The sequence below is a fragment of the Columba livia genome, chromosome 3 (assembly GCF_036013475.1).
Source record: "Columba livia isolate bColLiv1 breed racing homer chromosome 3, bColLiv1.pat.W.v2, whole genome shotgun sequence".
Lineage (NCBI taxonomy): Eukaryota > Metazoa > Chordata > Aves > Columbiformes > Columbidae > Columba > Columba livia.
The window spans coordinates 101,612,715-101,628,234 of NC_088604.1; the positions used below are offsets into that span (position 1 = coordinate 101,612,715).

The following is a 15,520-nucleotide window of genomic DNA, read 5'->3' on the forward strand; positions in this document are numbered from 1 at the left end:
GCAAAAATGGATAATAAAGGTATTTCAGTCAGTGTCATGGTTATTGAGAAGTCATCGTTCAGTAGTTTGAAGGAAAATAAAAAAGATAATCTGTCAGTGTAATTATATGTCCAGCTCATTGCACAGCTATAGCTTTAATTAGCCATCAAAGAGCAGGAGGTGTTGCCCTGTTTTAGAAGGGTGTACTTAGCACTAAGGATGTCCTTTCTGAATGCAATTCCATGGCTGAGGAATTGATTTAAGCGTTTATCCTCTCAGACTTGGACATTTTCAGGCAAGTGGTCATTTATGCAGAATCTGAGTCACACAGGGAAAATAAAAAGTAACTAAACTCTTTTTATGGCTTTTTAATGGTTGAAAAATAAAATAACTGCCATCTGTTCAGCCACTTCCAGGGGCTTGGGGCCGAGGCTGGTTGTGGGCAACTTGGAGCCAGAGCCCTCAGCAGCACCAGATGATGCTCAGACAAATACAATTACAATATAGCTTGGTTAGTCCTTTTTGGTGTTTCAGCCCACGTCAGCTTTGCTTATCTGAATTTCAGTATGTGGTACAAGAAACAGGACAAATTGGCAGCTGTAAACAAGCACTTACTGTTTTCTGTATGTGGTTTATTAACTTAAGTACTTCACGTAGGACATAGTTTCTTTTACAGCTAGTGATTGGAGAATTTAACCAATTTCAGAGGATCGAAGTGTAGAGACAAAATATCAAAGCAGTAAATCTGGCACTAGTGATGAATAGGAAAAAAAATCTTTAGGGTATAATTTTTATGACTTGTTTTTTATAATAGCTAGTCAACCCAGCTTGGTGTTTATGAAAACATTTAGTCCTATAATTAGGAAAATTCTATTAGGTCATTTACTTCCCCTCACTTCTGCTTCGTACAATCACTCATTTGGCAGGCTGCCCCTTTGTGATTCACTTTAATAAAAAACTTACACTTCAGATTGCTTTTCAAGCTTTTGCTAATTAACCTCTTGTGTCAGTGCAAGAATTATTCCACGTTTACCTAATGGGAAATGGAGATACACGTAGAGCTTTGGACTTCCTTGCTCCCTAAAGCTGTGCTTAGACCTCTGTCCCATACTTATTTCCACATGCTGTGGAAGGTCAGCAATAAGCTTGCTTGCTGCTGATGACTTTGCAGCTAGAAAATTGGGAAGCTGTTGCTGGAGCGAGGAGCTGGGCATCACCTCCCTTCCCAGCAACGGGACAGGACATTTCTGTAAAGTCGATAATTGATTTGTGATTAGATAATGAGCTGCTCTGAAACTGAGAAAGAACCGTCTTTTAAGACAGCAGAAATAAGTCAGGAAAGTGCTCTGCTCTAAACTGTCGTGTTATGTTGCATGTAAGTTGAGGAGGAAACAAGAGTATAGATCTTCTTCATCCATAGTGAGTGTGTGCAGAGACTTGGTATAGAATGATTCATAGCGTATAATTATTTTTCTAATGCCTTTTAAACTGTTGGGGACTTTCTATACTCTCTTTGCTCCCAAGATTAAACAGTTGCCCTTGAAAGAGAAACTCTACGAATTCAACTCCTTATTGTAAGAAAAATTATTAAGAAAATAAGATTTCTGGGTTTTGTTTTATTTTCTGATACTTTTCTGTCAATTTAACAAAAATTAAAATATTTTCTGAAAATGATGAAAATTGGATTTTCATGTAAAATTCTTGCACTCTTAAAATTTAGTGTGAACTAGGAGTCATAATCCAAAGTTATGTGTTATACAGAAGGCTAAACAATTATTACTGATTAGTTCATGTATTATGTTGCAACTCCCTTGCACCTTTGAATTTACAGCAGATTTTATGGGTCATTAGTATATACAGTTTGAGTATTTTTTACAATTACTATTTTAAATATAGAGGGAATGTGGGGGTTTTGGGTTCTACTTTAAGAATCAAGTTTTTCCTCTCTTTGATGTTTTCTTAAAAAACTTAAGCTTTCAAAGAAGGAACTGTGGCGTTTTCTATTATTAAATTTTTTGCAAAGCATCTATTTCCTAGTGGTCCCCAACCATAGATTATACCTGTTCCAAAAGTTAAGGAAAAAGTATTTATACTTTAAAAATTGAGTTTAGTCTTAAACAACAGTTTTCACTTCACATATGCTATTTTTTTTGCATTTTTATGTAAAAACATTTGATGTAAATTATTGCTATGACTGTTTCAAATACTGAATATGTATTACGTATTTTGGTAGCCCATAGTTGATTACCTCTGTAGCAGCACAAAGAAAAGCTGAGATAAAACCTACATGTTTGTCAGAATCCTGAGGGGAAAAAATAGTCTGATATGAAAAGCTTTTCTACATAGTGATATAAATCTTCAGTAGGGAAACTTGATAGAACGGGGGGGAGGGTGTTTTTTGTTTTCTTACTTCAAAAAAAACAGCATAGAAATAAACTGTTTCCAAATGATTTCCATCCGTGTGTGGTAGCTTGATCTCAGGTAGGACAGAGAAAACAGGTCAGTGTTTCAGCACGGTTCCTTAGAGAAGGATGGATTGATTTTGTGTGTAACTTTTATTTCTGTAACATCTTTTCTGTGCTCCTCTCCCCATAGCTACGCTGCGCTGATCGCTGACTGGCCCGTGGTGGTCCTGGGCATGTGTACCGTGTTAATAGTGGTGTGTGCGCTGGTCGGGATATTAGTTCCAGACCTTCCAGATTTCTCTGATCCATTGCTGGTAGGTAAATATTAACCAATTGTACTGACAAATGAGTGGTTTTGGTTTGCTGGCTTTTTTGCAGTGGTACCAGTAAGCAGCAGATACAATACAGCAATTGATACGTTCCTCTGAAGTTGAGATCTGCCCGGAGGAGAAAACTGACTCTTAACATAGCTGAAGAGCTTCCCTGTATTGTGAATCTGTTTGGGAATCAATTTTCAGAGAGATTGAGTTGGCAGTAAGCTTGCAGAAGCAATTTGTGGCTAATGAATCCATGAAAGAAGTAAAGTGTTAAAAAGCCTTTTAATTCCTCTAATTTAAAAAAATGCATTAAATCTTGACATGAGAGCAGCTAACAATGATATAAAAACACAGTTGCCATCAGAGAATGCTGGCCACTTGTTTAAATTCCTACTGCATTTTGCTGTTGGAAGCTCATATGTCTTTCAACAGAACCCGTGTGCATTGAATAATGTAAATTCATGCCGGTTTTAGATGTACAGCACAGTACAACACAGCCCATACGTTCTAAATCAGGTTTCAAAGAGTGAGGGTCAGGATCTGTTAAAGGAAGGGCGATTCTAAGTACCTTCTGGGGATGAGATGATAGCCATATTGAGAGACTGAAAGTAATTTTTAGCAGATTCTGTTGAATACTGCACTCATTTCTTAGTTTTCGTGACCTATCTACCCATGAGTAGCTTTCAGGACTTTTATTGAAAATATTGTGTTTAATTATTATCCTCAAATAAAAATATACTGTTCCTGTAAATTATTGTTATTTATATTATAGTAGCTTATATCTCTGTGTATCCATATGTAATGTGTATTTCTTGAAAACAGCCAAGTTATTGAAATTGTTTCAAAGTCACTTTCAGAATTATTTAAAGATTTGCCTTTTTCTTGGAGAAATAGGGAAGATACACTTGAGTGTTTTTATTTGTACTTCATGAGTGGAGAGTGATAATTGAGATACAGAAGAGGACATTGTGGAACACCCTTTCTCTGAAAACTAAGTGTTGAATGTTTGGTAGACTAAATCATCATCACTTCTTAGGGAGAGAAGTCGTATGTGCAAGAATTCTTAATCCCTTGTCACTCGGTATAGTTGGTCATTATTTTGTCTGACCTGTCATAAAGCGTTTTACCCTTAGAAGGAGATGCCTGGAGTAACTGTGCTTCATAATGAAAACTATCCATCACTTTGATCATGTTTCCACTTTCCCGTTTGAGCTAAAGAATGAAAAGTATTAATGGAATTTTGTGGTGCTCTTTACTTAGGGTTTTGAACCAAGAGGGACGGCCATAGGACAGAGATTGGTCACGTGGAACAACATGGTGAAAAACACAGGGTACAAAGCAACACTTGCAAATTATCCTTTCAAATATGCAGATGAGCAAGCTAAGAGGTAAGAATTTGTATTGAAATGCATTTTATTTTATTGGGGGGGTTTTTGTATGTACATAGAGATTGCTTCAATATCCTCTGAAGTTAATATATATATATATATATATACATGCTGCCACTTATTTCAATAAATACTGAATCTGATCATCTACAATTCTCAAGGTCTATCACATGGAACTAGGTATTTCCCATCATGAGCTCTTTAAAAAAAAGTGTGATTTTATTTTTCTCTTTGAATTATGGGAATTTTCAGTACTGTGCTCCATGTAATTTCCCTTGAAGTCTCTAATTTATACAGAAAATTCAAGCAATGTTTCAGTTTTTGTATAGCAAGGTCACATTGGTAAAATGTGTCTTCTTATATGTCAGTTACTAAGATGTGTGACTTGTTTGGATACTCCTTTTATTCACAGTCTCTTTGCTAAGGTAAAACTGTTTGTTCTGTTTTAGTCATCAGGATGATAGATGGTCAGATGATCACTACGAAAGAGAGAAGAGGCAAGCAGACTGGAACTTCCACAAGGATACCTTTTTCTGCGACATTCCAAGTAAGTGGAGAAATGATGTAAGGAAGGCTGAAAACTTCTGCCAGTTGAACGATTTCTAATCTCTTCTGTAAATTCTATGCTTTATTGTGAAAATATTTTTTCCTTAGTATATTCATGATAAGCACCTGCTTTCGGTGTAGAAAAATCTCGAAGAATTTGGGCTGAAATGTTGTGTTCTATTGGTTCTTCTTAGCAAGCAACTGTATTTACTTAAAGCTCTTCCTTTAATCGGTTCCATTTCCTGTAAAATTTTTAATAGTTATTGGTAATGCTGATTTTTGTAAAAACAGTGTTTTGTGTATGACTATAGAGGTAGCACTCAGTTCACACTGGGGAAGAAGTTGTTTTATCTGTAACTTAACTCTAAAAAGCCTACATCAAAATAACTTCTCCTGTATATGTCCTAAAAGACATCCACAGGTCATATCCTGTCCAGAATTGAGGGCTTTGTTTAGGGTAAAAACAAAACAAAACAAAAACAAACACAAACAAACACAAGCCCCCAACTTAAATTACCGAAGGCTTATGAAGCTGTTTAAGTTAAGCCAGAGGACAGAAAAGACAAAGAAGTCTTTACTGACTTTTTACAAGGCCTACTGCAGAACTTTGATAAGTCCCATTCTGGCAGAGAGCAAGTGGTTTACCAGATTTAGATCTTGCCTTTATTCATGTAATGACGTGGGCTCATTTGCAACTACTTCAGTCTGTGAAGACTGATAACAGAGCACAAAAACATAATTGTGAAATTATTTGTTTATATTACTTGATCTGAGAGAGCAACGACCAGTAAAAACCAGGGTGAAACACAAATTTATGTTTTGTTTTTTTTTTCCCCTTACGATATGGTCTTACATCTAAGTGAGAAGACACGAGAAAAGTTGTCATTTCTGCTCCTGTGAGCAGAACCAAATTAGACTGAGCAGATCTCGTGTAGGAAGTGTTCTCAATACTGAGCATTAACTGCAGCTCAAAGCAGAGTTAACTCCTCTTCCCCTGCCCACTCTTTCTGTGTCATCTCACCCTCATTCTTCCCACTCCTGTTTCTGCATATTCTCAGTTGTGGCAGTCATGAAGGAATTGTGCTTCTATGGGAAGGTTTGCCAGTCCATTGTCTAAAGAATTGTCTAAACAGATTTCCTGTTGACCCATATTTGTCGTTCCTAGTGTCTTTCTTTGCCTGCTTTAAGATCAGCAGATTTCAGTTTTCTTGAGAAAAAGATCACAAAAAGACCCCTCAGTCTTTTCATTACAGTCTTGTGAAAGGCAAAATTCACAGCAGTTAATAAAAAAAATCAGCCCTTTGGTTTTTGGAGTATTTTAATTAAGGTAGTAACATTTCTTAACCCAAAGTACCATATTGCATTATGCAGCACTCTGTATTTGTGCTTATATATGTATATGTTTCTCTTGTTAGTTATGCATAAAGATCTCACTGCCACTAAGTAAAGATTTCCTTTCCTAAAAGCTGTCTTCTAGTAAATGTGATTTAATTTGTAATTTAAGCTGTATGTGTCTAAACTGTAGAATTCTTAAAAATGGCCTCAAGGATATCGCAACAATTTCCACTGCAGTCATTTGCTTCTAAGGCAAAAACATTCTTGTAGAAACAGCTTTATAATTATTATTTATATTCCCAAATGAGTTACTAAATCAGCCTTTGATTACTATTATCTGTGCACTGCCATTATGCTGTGCCAAGAATTTCATAGTTTGCTGATTAGATCTTTTGATTTTTATTTGTTTGCCATATTTCAAAAGATCATTTGCTTGAATAGAAGTCTGCAGAGCTTCTAAGTGTTACATAATGTTGAAGATGCCATATTTACTATAAGCACTTTAAGGAAACTGAAACTTTTATGTGGACTGAGTCTTACAGATAAATAGCTCATCTTGAAAAGGAGGTGGATTCCCGTGAGCTGACAAATATTTAATCTGTGTCATTTTGATTGGTGGGATTTTGCCTCAGTCTTTGATACCAGACACACCCAAATAATCCATAAACTCCACTCCTGTAATTTCAGGTGATCGCTATTCACGAGTGGTGTTTACATCAACAGAAGGGGAGAATTTATGGAATTTGAATGCAATTAAGTCAATGTGCAATGTAGATAACTTGAGGGTAAGTAAGGATGACATTTAATTTGTTTAACTTGCAGATACATGAAACGTGTTTGAACCTTTGTTTTGCAGCCCATTGCCAGGCAGTAGCGTATGAGACGATTTCACATTGATCACCCCCTTTTCGGATGGTCAGTCAGCATGCAGGCCAAGTTAAAAAACAGCTTTCAATTTGTAAAATCAGATTATGTAGGAGAATTTGGGTTTGCTACTAATCCCATCCAGAATGGGATGGAGAAGGGTTGCTTCAGAATTTTGCTTAACATTTGCTGTATGTTTCTTCTTAGGATATTATTCCATGGATTTTTGTTCTTGTTTTCCAGCAAATAATTCATTTTTTCTTGCTGCTTCACCTTCAGGTGAACTGACTGCATCCTCACAGCATATGCAGTTTTCTCTTACAGCCAGTGGGTCACTCAGATTTTTATTTTTAATACACATATATATATTTTTTTCAGGTCAAAAGAAAATAGGTTGGAGATGGACATGAAAGGAACATCGATACAGTACCTAGAAATATAGCCCAATTAATTAGATATGAATAGTGATACTCTCAGAGTAGTAGTAATTTTCTCTTTAAAACTGAGAGAATGAAAGAGGACACTTTGGCCTTGTCTGTTTGGCCCCGTTGCAGTTTTTCTCGGTTGTCTTTCTACATAGTCAAAATAACCATTGTAATAGCCAGCTGCAGAATTTACCATAACTTATTTTACACGCATGAGGAGATAAGTTACTGCTCTGATTGATGTCCAGTTTCAGCTGATGGGAGTTAACTAGCAAAGGCTAAAATAAGCGTTCAGGTGGTGTGTTTGTAAAATATAAGCTTGTCACTTGCTGGAAATTACTAAAATTTTTCCTTTGAACTGCTGAGTAACCCATTGCTGGGTACCGGTGACTTTGTAAGGAAGTAAAGCAGCATGTTTCCCTCTATTAATAATGATCCTTTTATTTCCAGGCTGTTTTTTTCTCCTCCAAAACAAAAATAATCATAAACAACTTCATATTATACCACCTCTATTTCATGAGGAATATTTTTGTTATTAGATTTTTTAAACCTGGTCTTTTAGACAAATGGATTTAGCAAATTTCCACAACAGCTGGCATTCTGTCCTGCTTGGCCTCTGGTGGGGTGGTTTCTGTCCTCACACGCTCATGAAACGTTCCTCATTTCCCCATCAGAGATTATTGCCCCGACAGGATGGCTCATGTGATTTGCTCTTTTATCTCTTTCAATCAGAGTGAGCCAGATGAGCGAAGCGCAGTATTTAAACCAACCCGGCTCAGTTTTGAATGAAGAGAGCTAGGGAGGAATCACATCGCCAGTTCAATCAGGAGGGAAACCTCTTGCAAGGGTAGAAATTAAGAGTTAGGGAGGAGATACTAATCTGTGTGTTTAACTGTAGAGGTTGAGTCACACGGGCAGCTGATGCAGGTAAATCCCAGGTAGTGTAGATCATTGCAAAGCAATAGAATCTGGATGGAAAAAGAAAAATACTTCTTCATAACAGCATAAAAAACAGTTCATTGCCTTTGGAGAATAATCTTGGTAATGGTTGCATTAGTCCTGAAGAATATTATTTTTTCTCCCTATATGCACGAGTTGATAATAATGTCTAATTTCAAATACTCTTTACTTTTTGAGGGATAGATGAATCTACTTCAAAAAAAAGAACCATGCATCTTGTATCCGTAAAAAAGCTCTTCTTTTTAAAATAAGGACACTTCAGAAAATTAAATGTTGGCTATTTCAGCTATACCCACAGTTGTGTAGATATTGATCAAGAATACGGTTGCAGATGATGTTTTGCAATTTAAGTATTTAGTTAATACAGTAATTGAACATCTCAGCTGAGCAGAATGACAGTGCATCATGATAGCAGCGTTGATTTTTAGCTAGTTAATGGGCAAACCAAATGGATATTGATAGGTTTTGTGATTATTGCTCGTCTGTGTAAATTTATTATAAAATGTAGGTAGTCACGGCTCAGAAAAGGGCTGAAGCTGAGAAATGCATGGCTCCAGTGACCTCCTAGTCTCACAGACTCTCTTCTGTCTGTAGTTATTTTTGTTGTTGAATTCGTGCTTGTTTAGGGCCACAGCCCTGTTGAAATAAGTGGCAAAGCTTTCTGTGTTTAAAGACAGAAAAACGTCACTATTTTCTGGGAACGCCAACCTTAGAATTTATGAATTTTTCTGATGATAAACAGGATTTCAGCACCAACTATTTGCTTTAATATGAGCTAGCAATATATCCCCTATGTGTTAATTATATTCCCATCTGCTTGTAACTATTTTAACTATGTATTTTACTGACACTTAGGGGCTCCATCCTACAGCTGCTTAGCATATGGTAGTTCTACAATCTTCATGGAAAGATTATGTACAAAATAGCTACAGAAGGTGTTCACATTTTTGCTTCTTGGATGAGAGCAGCCCTTTATTTTACCTGTTAATTGTAGAATGTTTTCCCTATAAACCATAAGCAGTTATTTTATAAACTTCAAAGACTGTAAACGATCTCCTCAGACTACTTCCCCAAAACTGTGTATTTGTAATTCTCTGTCCCTGTGTAGCTTCATTTGGGCAAATCTGCCCTCAGACACGGCATGTGTGGAGGTTGCACCGCTTAGTTTCCTTACTTGTTCCAAAATAAATGAAAATACTGCCAGGGGCAGACCAAATCTGGCAACAGCAAAATGGCCTTTTTAATTCCTTTGGATCACCAGCAAGGCCCAGTGCTACAATATATTAATTTTTTTGCACAGTATTTTAATGACCTATCCGGAGCTAAATTTTGTATTTTAATTTCTGATTTCCAGCTGCCAGCTCGTGTTACTTTATCTTTGGCAACAGTTGCTTTACTGGTGAATGTTTGTGGCCTGCAGCAAGTGTTGAAGAACAGCATATAAACCTTATTGGCCCATCTTGAACTTGAACACATAGAAAAGACAATACAATCCCTTCCTCCCAATTTGCCTATTATATCCTCATAGGATTAACCTGGAGATGTGCCATGAAAAATAGTATTCCAGTGCTTCCTTTTATTGAGTAGGTTGTTCAGTTTTTCCTGAGTTTGCATGTGTGAGTGTTTTTATCTGGAAACAATCAAATGTGAATTATCCTGTTTTTTTGGAATGCCAGTTTGTTATTGTTCAGAAACTGGTTGACAAAATTAAGTCTGCATTAAAGCTTTTATAACTGCCATGAGAATCCCCTAGTGCAGGTTTTCTTGGCTGCATTACAAAGGATTGCTAATATTAAGCCCGTGCAATTTTGCTTAAAAAAAAAGGCAAAGTGGTGTATTTCAGATCACCTAAATTTAAAACATACACAGATAATGGTTTCAGGGCCAAGTCCTGTAAACTCTTAAGCACACGGCTTTATTAATGCGACTGTATTAATAGTGTTCATTTTATGTAACTTGATTAAGACTGAAATTTTACATATATCTAATTGTTTGAAGGATTAATTCTAATTTGCCACATATAACAAGCCAGAAGTTCTGGCTTTTACGACTTGTGTTTCCTGTGCCCTATCAAGATTGAGTTTTCCCAACTTGAGAAAATTTCCCTGATCTAACCTTGAAACTCAAGAGTTTCAGTTCTATTTTATAGATACTTTTGCCTAAAAGCACCTTATGGTGATTTAGCAAAGTCGTGCTCTCACTGGCTTCAGTGGAATCTGGAATGAAGTGAAAGAAGAGTGTTCACATAAGGGATTAACACTCATTTAACTAAGGACACTCCTTACCCAAAATGTTAAAACTCCGGGGTGCTCCGTGGCACAGGGAGTTATCTTGTGCCTGGGAAATCCGGCATGACTCGGGGACCGACGGTGCCTGGGGGGCAGGCTGGCCGGGCTGGGGAAACGTCTGTCAGCTGTGCAAGAGCTAAACAAGTGATAAAGCCAGGGTTGTAGAAGAGAGGTCGAATGATGGAGGGTGTCGTAAAGCTGTCACATCCTTTCTTTCTGGACAGTGAGTCCCCGTCTCTCCTAGGAACCTCAATATGTGATTCCAAGCAGAATGAAACTTCACTGATGTACGGCCAGTTGTTTATTTGCAGGACTATAGTGTGAGATAACAGAAGAGCTTTAATAGACCTCAGTCAGGAAAAAAATCTTAGCGCATCTTCAAACACTAGAATTAGAATGCTGCTGCCAGTTTTATGCTGCTGTGACAAGTCAGTACACTGAGTTACTGCTGATTTAGTCTGCTGCAGGTAAGAGGATGCTGATCAAAAACAAAGTGTGTGGAAATAAGAATGCAAAATGTTAACACAAAAGCACCATAAGCTGAATTTTCATCACTTTGGAATTTTTTTTTGGGGGTGAATATTTCTAATAATTCAGACCGTTTCTTTAAACTGTATTTTTTGCGCTGCCTGTCTTTATACAGATCAGATCCCACTCCCAGTTTGGTGATCTCTGCCAGAGAGCCACTGCTGCTTCGTGCTGTCCCAGCTGGACGCTGGGCAACTATGTGGCTATTCTAAACAACAGGTCATCATGTCAAAAAATTGTCGAACGGGATGTCTCTCACACCCTAAAGCTGCTTCGCACATGTGCCAAATACTACTACAACGGAACCCTGGGGCCGGACTGCTGGGACATGAACGCCAAAAGGAAAGACCAACTCAAGTGTACAAACGTGCCTCGCAAATGTACCAAGTACAACGCTGTTTACCAGATCCTTCACTATCTAGTGGACAAGGATTTTCTAAGCCCAAAGACAGCTGACTATGTCTTACCAGCTTTAAAATACAGCATGCTCTTCTCCCCAACCGAGAAAGGAGAAAGCATGATGAGTATTTACCTGGATAACTTTGAGAACTGGAATGCTTCTGATGGTGTAACCACCGTCACAGGGATTGAGTTTGGAATAAAACATAGATTGTTTCAGGATTACCTGTTGATGGATACTGTGTATCCTGCCATAGCCATCGTGATTGTTTTACTAGTTATGTGTGTGTACACGAAGTCCATGTTTATCACGCTGATGACTATGTTTGCAATAATTAGTTCCTTGATTATTTCTTATTTTCTGTATCGGGTAGTATTTAATTTCGAGTTCTTCCCATTCATGAATCTCACTGCGTTGATTATTCTTGTTGGGATTGGAGCAGATGATGCTTTTGTCTTATGTGACGTTTGGAACTACACAAAATTTGATAAACCTCATGCAGGAACTTCTGAGACAGTGAGCATCACGTTGCAACACGCTGCTCTTTCCATGTTTGTCACGAGTTTTACTACCGCCGCTGCCTTCTATGCTAATTATGTCAGCAATATCACAGCAATCAGGTGCTTCGGTGTTTATGCCGGCACTGCCATTTTGGTGAATTATGTTTTAATGGTTACATGGCTACCTGCTGTAGTTGTATTACATGAACGATACCTTCTCAATATTTTCAGTTGCTTTAAGAAACCTCAGCAGAGGGTGTACAACAACAAAAACTGCTGGACAGTGTTGTGCCAAATGTTCCACAAGACTATTTTTGCAGTCTCTGAAGCATCCAGGATATTTTTTGAAAAAGTTTTGCCATGCATTGTTATCAAATTTCGATATATTTGGCTTTTCTGGTTCCTTGCCTTAACAATTGGTGGAGCGTATATCGTCTGTGTAAATCCAAAGATGAAATTGCCGTCACTGGAGCTCTCTGAGTTTCAGGTATTTAGGTCTTCTCACCCGTTTGAACGATACGATGCAGAATACAAAAAGCTTTTTATGTTTGAACGTGTCCACCATGGAGAGGAGCTCCACATGCCGATTACAGTAATCTGGGGTGTCACACCTGAGGATAATGGTAACCCTTTAAACCCTAAAAGTAAAGGAAAGCTGCAGCTAGATAGCAGTTTTAATATTGCTAGCCCGGCTTCACAGGTTTGGATTTTACGTTTCTGTCAGAAGTTAAGAAATCAAACGTTTTACTATCAGACCGAAGAACAAGACTTCACAAGCTGCTTTATTGAAACATTTAAGCAGTGGATGGAAAATCAAGACTGTGATGAGCCATCTCTTTACCCCTGCTGCAGCCACTGGAGCTTTCCCTACAAACAAGAAGTTTTTGAATTATGTATCAAGAGGGCTATAATGGAGCTAGAAAGAAGCACGGGGTACCATTTAGATAGTAAAACCCCAGGGCCTCGCTTTGACCTGAATGACACCATCAGGGCAGTGGTGTTGGAGTTCCAAAGCACCTACCTCTTCACACTGGCTTATGAGAAGATGCATCAGTTCTACAAAGAGGTCGACTCATGGATTTCAAGTGAGCTTAGTTCTGCTCCTGAAGGTCTTAGCAATGGTTGGTTTGTGAGTAACCTCGAATTTTACGATCTTCAGGATAGTCTTTCTGATGGTACTCTGATTGCAATGGGTCTTTCAGTTGCTGTTGCATTTAGTGTAATGCTTCTTACGACTTGGAATATAATTATAAGCCTTTATGCAATAGTTTCAATAGCTGGAACTATTTTCGTCACTGTAGGTTCTCTGGTTCTTCTTGGATGGGAGCTAAATGTGTTAGAATCTGTCACTATTTCAGTGGCTGTTGGCTTATCTGTAGACTTTGCTGTTCATTATGGAGTGGCCTATCGCTTAGCCCCTGACCCTGACCGAGAGGGAAAAGTCATTTTTTCTTTAAGCCGTATGGGTTCTGCTATTGCAATGGCTGCATTGACTACATTTGTAGCTGGAGCAATGATGATGCCCTCTACAGTGCTGGCCTACACGCAGCTTGGCACTTTTATGATGCTTATAATGTGCATTAGTTGGGCTTTTGCAACGTTCTTCTTCCAGTGCATGTGCCGATGCCTTGGACCCCAAGGCACTTGTGGCCAGATCCCACTACCAAAAAAATTGCGGTGTAGTGCCTTCTCTCAGACCTTTTCAGAAGCCCAAGGAGGCAGAGCTCAAAATAAATCCCATCCCGTTGGCAAATATCAGCTGGACTCCAGAAGTCAAAAACCAGAAATGGAGCACGAGCACTATGAGCTTGAGCCTCTGGCGTCCCAGACCGGTGTCTGTAACTCTGCTGAGAAGGTGACGTACGAAGAAACTCACCTCTGCTCAGAGCTCTTCAGTAGCAGGCCCCAAAATGTGTGTATGCCTATGCATTCAGCCTATAGTAGCGAAGTGAGTAAAAGCATTAAAAATGTTGCTAGTTCAGCTATGCTGCAGCCAGCTCTTGACCAGCACACCATATGCCCAATTTTCTCCCAGAACAGGCAGTGTAGCTGTCCCGATGCCTATAAGCAAGTGGCAGTGCAGTGGAGTCCGCACTCCTGTCAGCAGGTAAGCGATACCTTCTGTTACCAGTGTTCTCCTTCACCGGGAACTCTGCAGATCCAAAGCTCTGTAGCTCCTATAAATGCTTTACAGCAAACCGCTGAAGGTTACGTGCACCCGGTCCAGCACGTCCTCCACTGCAGTTGCCTTCAAGGAAGGCTCAAAAGAACGATGACGCAGAACTCTCTGCCGAAAAATTTTTTCCTCCAGTCAGTGCAACAGTTTCAGGCACATCAAAGAATAAACAGGACAGATCCACACGCTCATCAAAACCCAGAGGAAAACCCAAGAACTGTTCCAAAGGTGATGAGCTCCTCGCAGTTTCTCTGCCGAAACGCGGGACCTCTGATAGTGCGTTGCTCTGAGTGTGAGAACAGTCTATCAAATAACCCAAAGGGATTCTGTCAGCAGATGGACAAGTGTGATGACAAGGGTGGTACAGAAGCGAATGGGGTTGAAAGCAAGAAAGCCTCGCTGTCAAAGCAGAAAAAGAAAGCTGAGAGCAAGATGGATCAGCATTCCTTGCAGAATGAGCGGGTTTTGAAGGCTGACCAAAATGATAAAAAACATCTGCTGAGCAGGTCAGTGAGAGAGGGTCGCTATGAGGGTTGCCGTGAAAATTCACACTGCTGTAGCAAGGCTATCGCAGTGAAGTGCAATTCTGTTGACTGTCAAATGCCAAACATCGAAGCCAATGTGCCTCCTATGTTAATGCGCCCAGAACTTTCCAATCAAAGTTTGTTAATAAAAACACTATAATAAATCTTTGATTTGACAATCCTGTGTCTTTCTTTTAAAAGTAAGTTTAAAACACTATAAAGGAAAGTTCTGAATAAATATGAGTTATAATTTGCATTTTTGAAGGAAAAATGTATTTTATAGAACAGTAACATTTATACATTTCATAAAGCCATTACATGTAGTAAAACCTGATGCTGTCCAGAACGGGGTTTTTTTGCTGAATCTCGTAAGATGGATTATATTTAATTTAGTTTTTGTCCCAGGGCATTAGAGTTTGAATTCCCCTTACAAGCCACATCAATAAATAAAGCACTACAAAGAAACTCTCCCTTTTCTGAAGCCAGGGCTTGTGAGGTTGATAACGGTTGGGGTAGACTGAGATTGCCACATTTTCGGGTGCATAATTTAACTTTATCCTACTGCTGCCTTGGCAGGCTTGTGCTCACCTTGAAGCAGCGGCAGGACTGTAACGGTGTTCATTGGGGATTGTCTCAAAGACCAGCTCTGCAGGGTAGCCTGTTTGGGGAGGTTTCTTGACTATTATTCCCAACAAAATCTAAAGAAAAGCTCTTGGAGGTCAGCAGCGCTTGCAGTGCCGTTGTGGCTCATCTGTATACCTAGTACAGTAAAACGTTTAAACCAGGGGTGTCAAACTCATTTTCACCAGGGGTCACATCAGCCTCACAGTTGCCTTTAAGGGGCCAAATGTCATTTTGAGACTGTATAAATGTAGGAGTAGTTGT

At 38.8% G+C, this 15,520-nt stretch overlaps 1 protein-coding gene across 5 annotated transcripts in view; it reads left to right on the forward strand.

The window, feature by feature from the left end:
• DISP1 (dispatched RND transporter family member 1) overlaps nucleotides 1–14,814 on the forward strand; it is an 89,767-nt gene extending 74,953 nt beyond the window's left edge. For all 5 annotated transcript variants that reach the window (XM_065058545.1, XM_065058549.1, XM_065058547.1 and 2 more), the window contains 5 exons: nucleotides 2,575–2,698; nucleotides 3,962–4,089; nucleotides 4,539–4,636; nucleotides 6,658–6,755; nucleotides 11,151–14,814. In XM_065058545.1, coding sequence (XP_064914617.1) covers nucleotides 2,575–2,698; nucleotides 3,962–4,089; nucleotides 4,539–4,636; nucleotides 6,658–6,755; nucleotides 11,151–14,795 — 4,093 coding nt within the window. In that variant the 3' untranslated portion in view covers nucleotides 14,796–14,814. The remainder of the gene's footprint in view (nucleotides 1–2,574; nucleotides 2,699–3,961; nucleotides 4,090–4,538; nucleotides 4,637–6,657; nucleotides 6,756–11,150) is intronic.
• The last annotated feature ends 706 nt before the right edge of the window (nucleotides 14,815–15,520 follow it).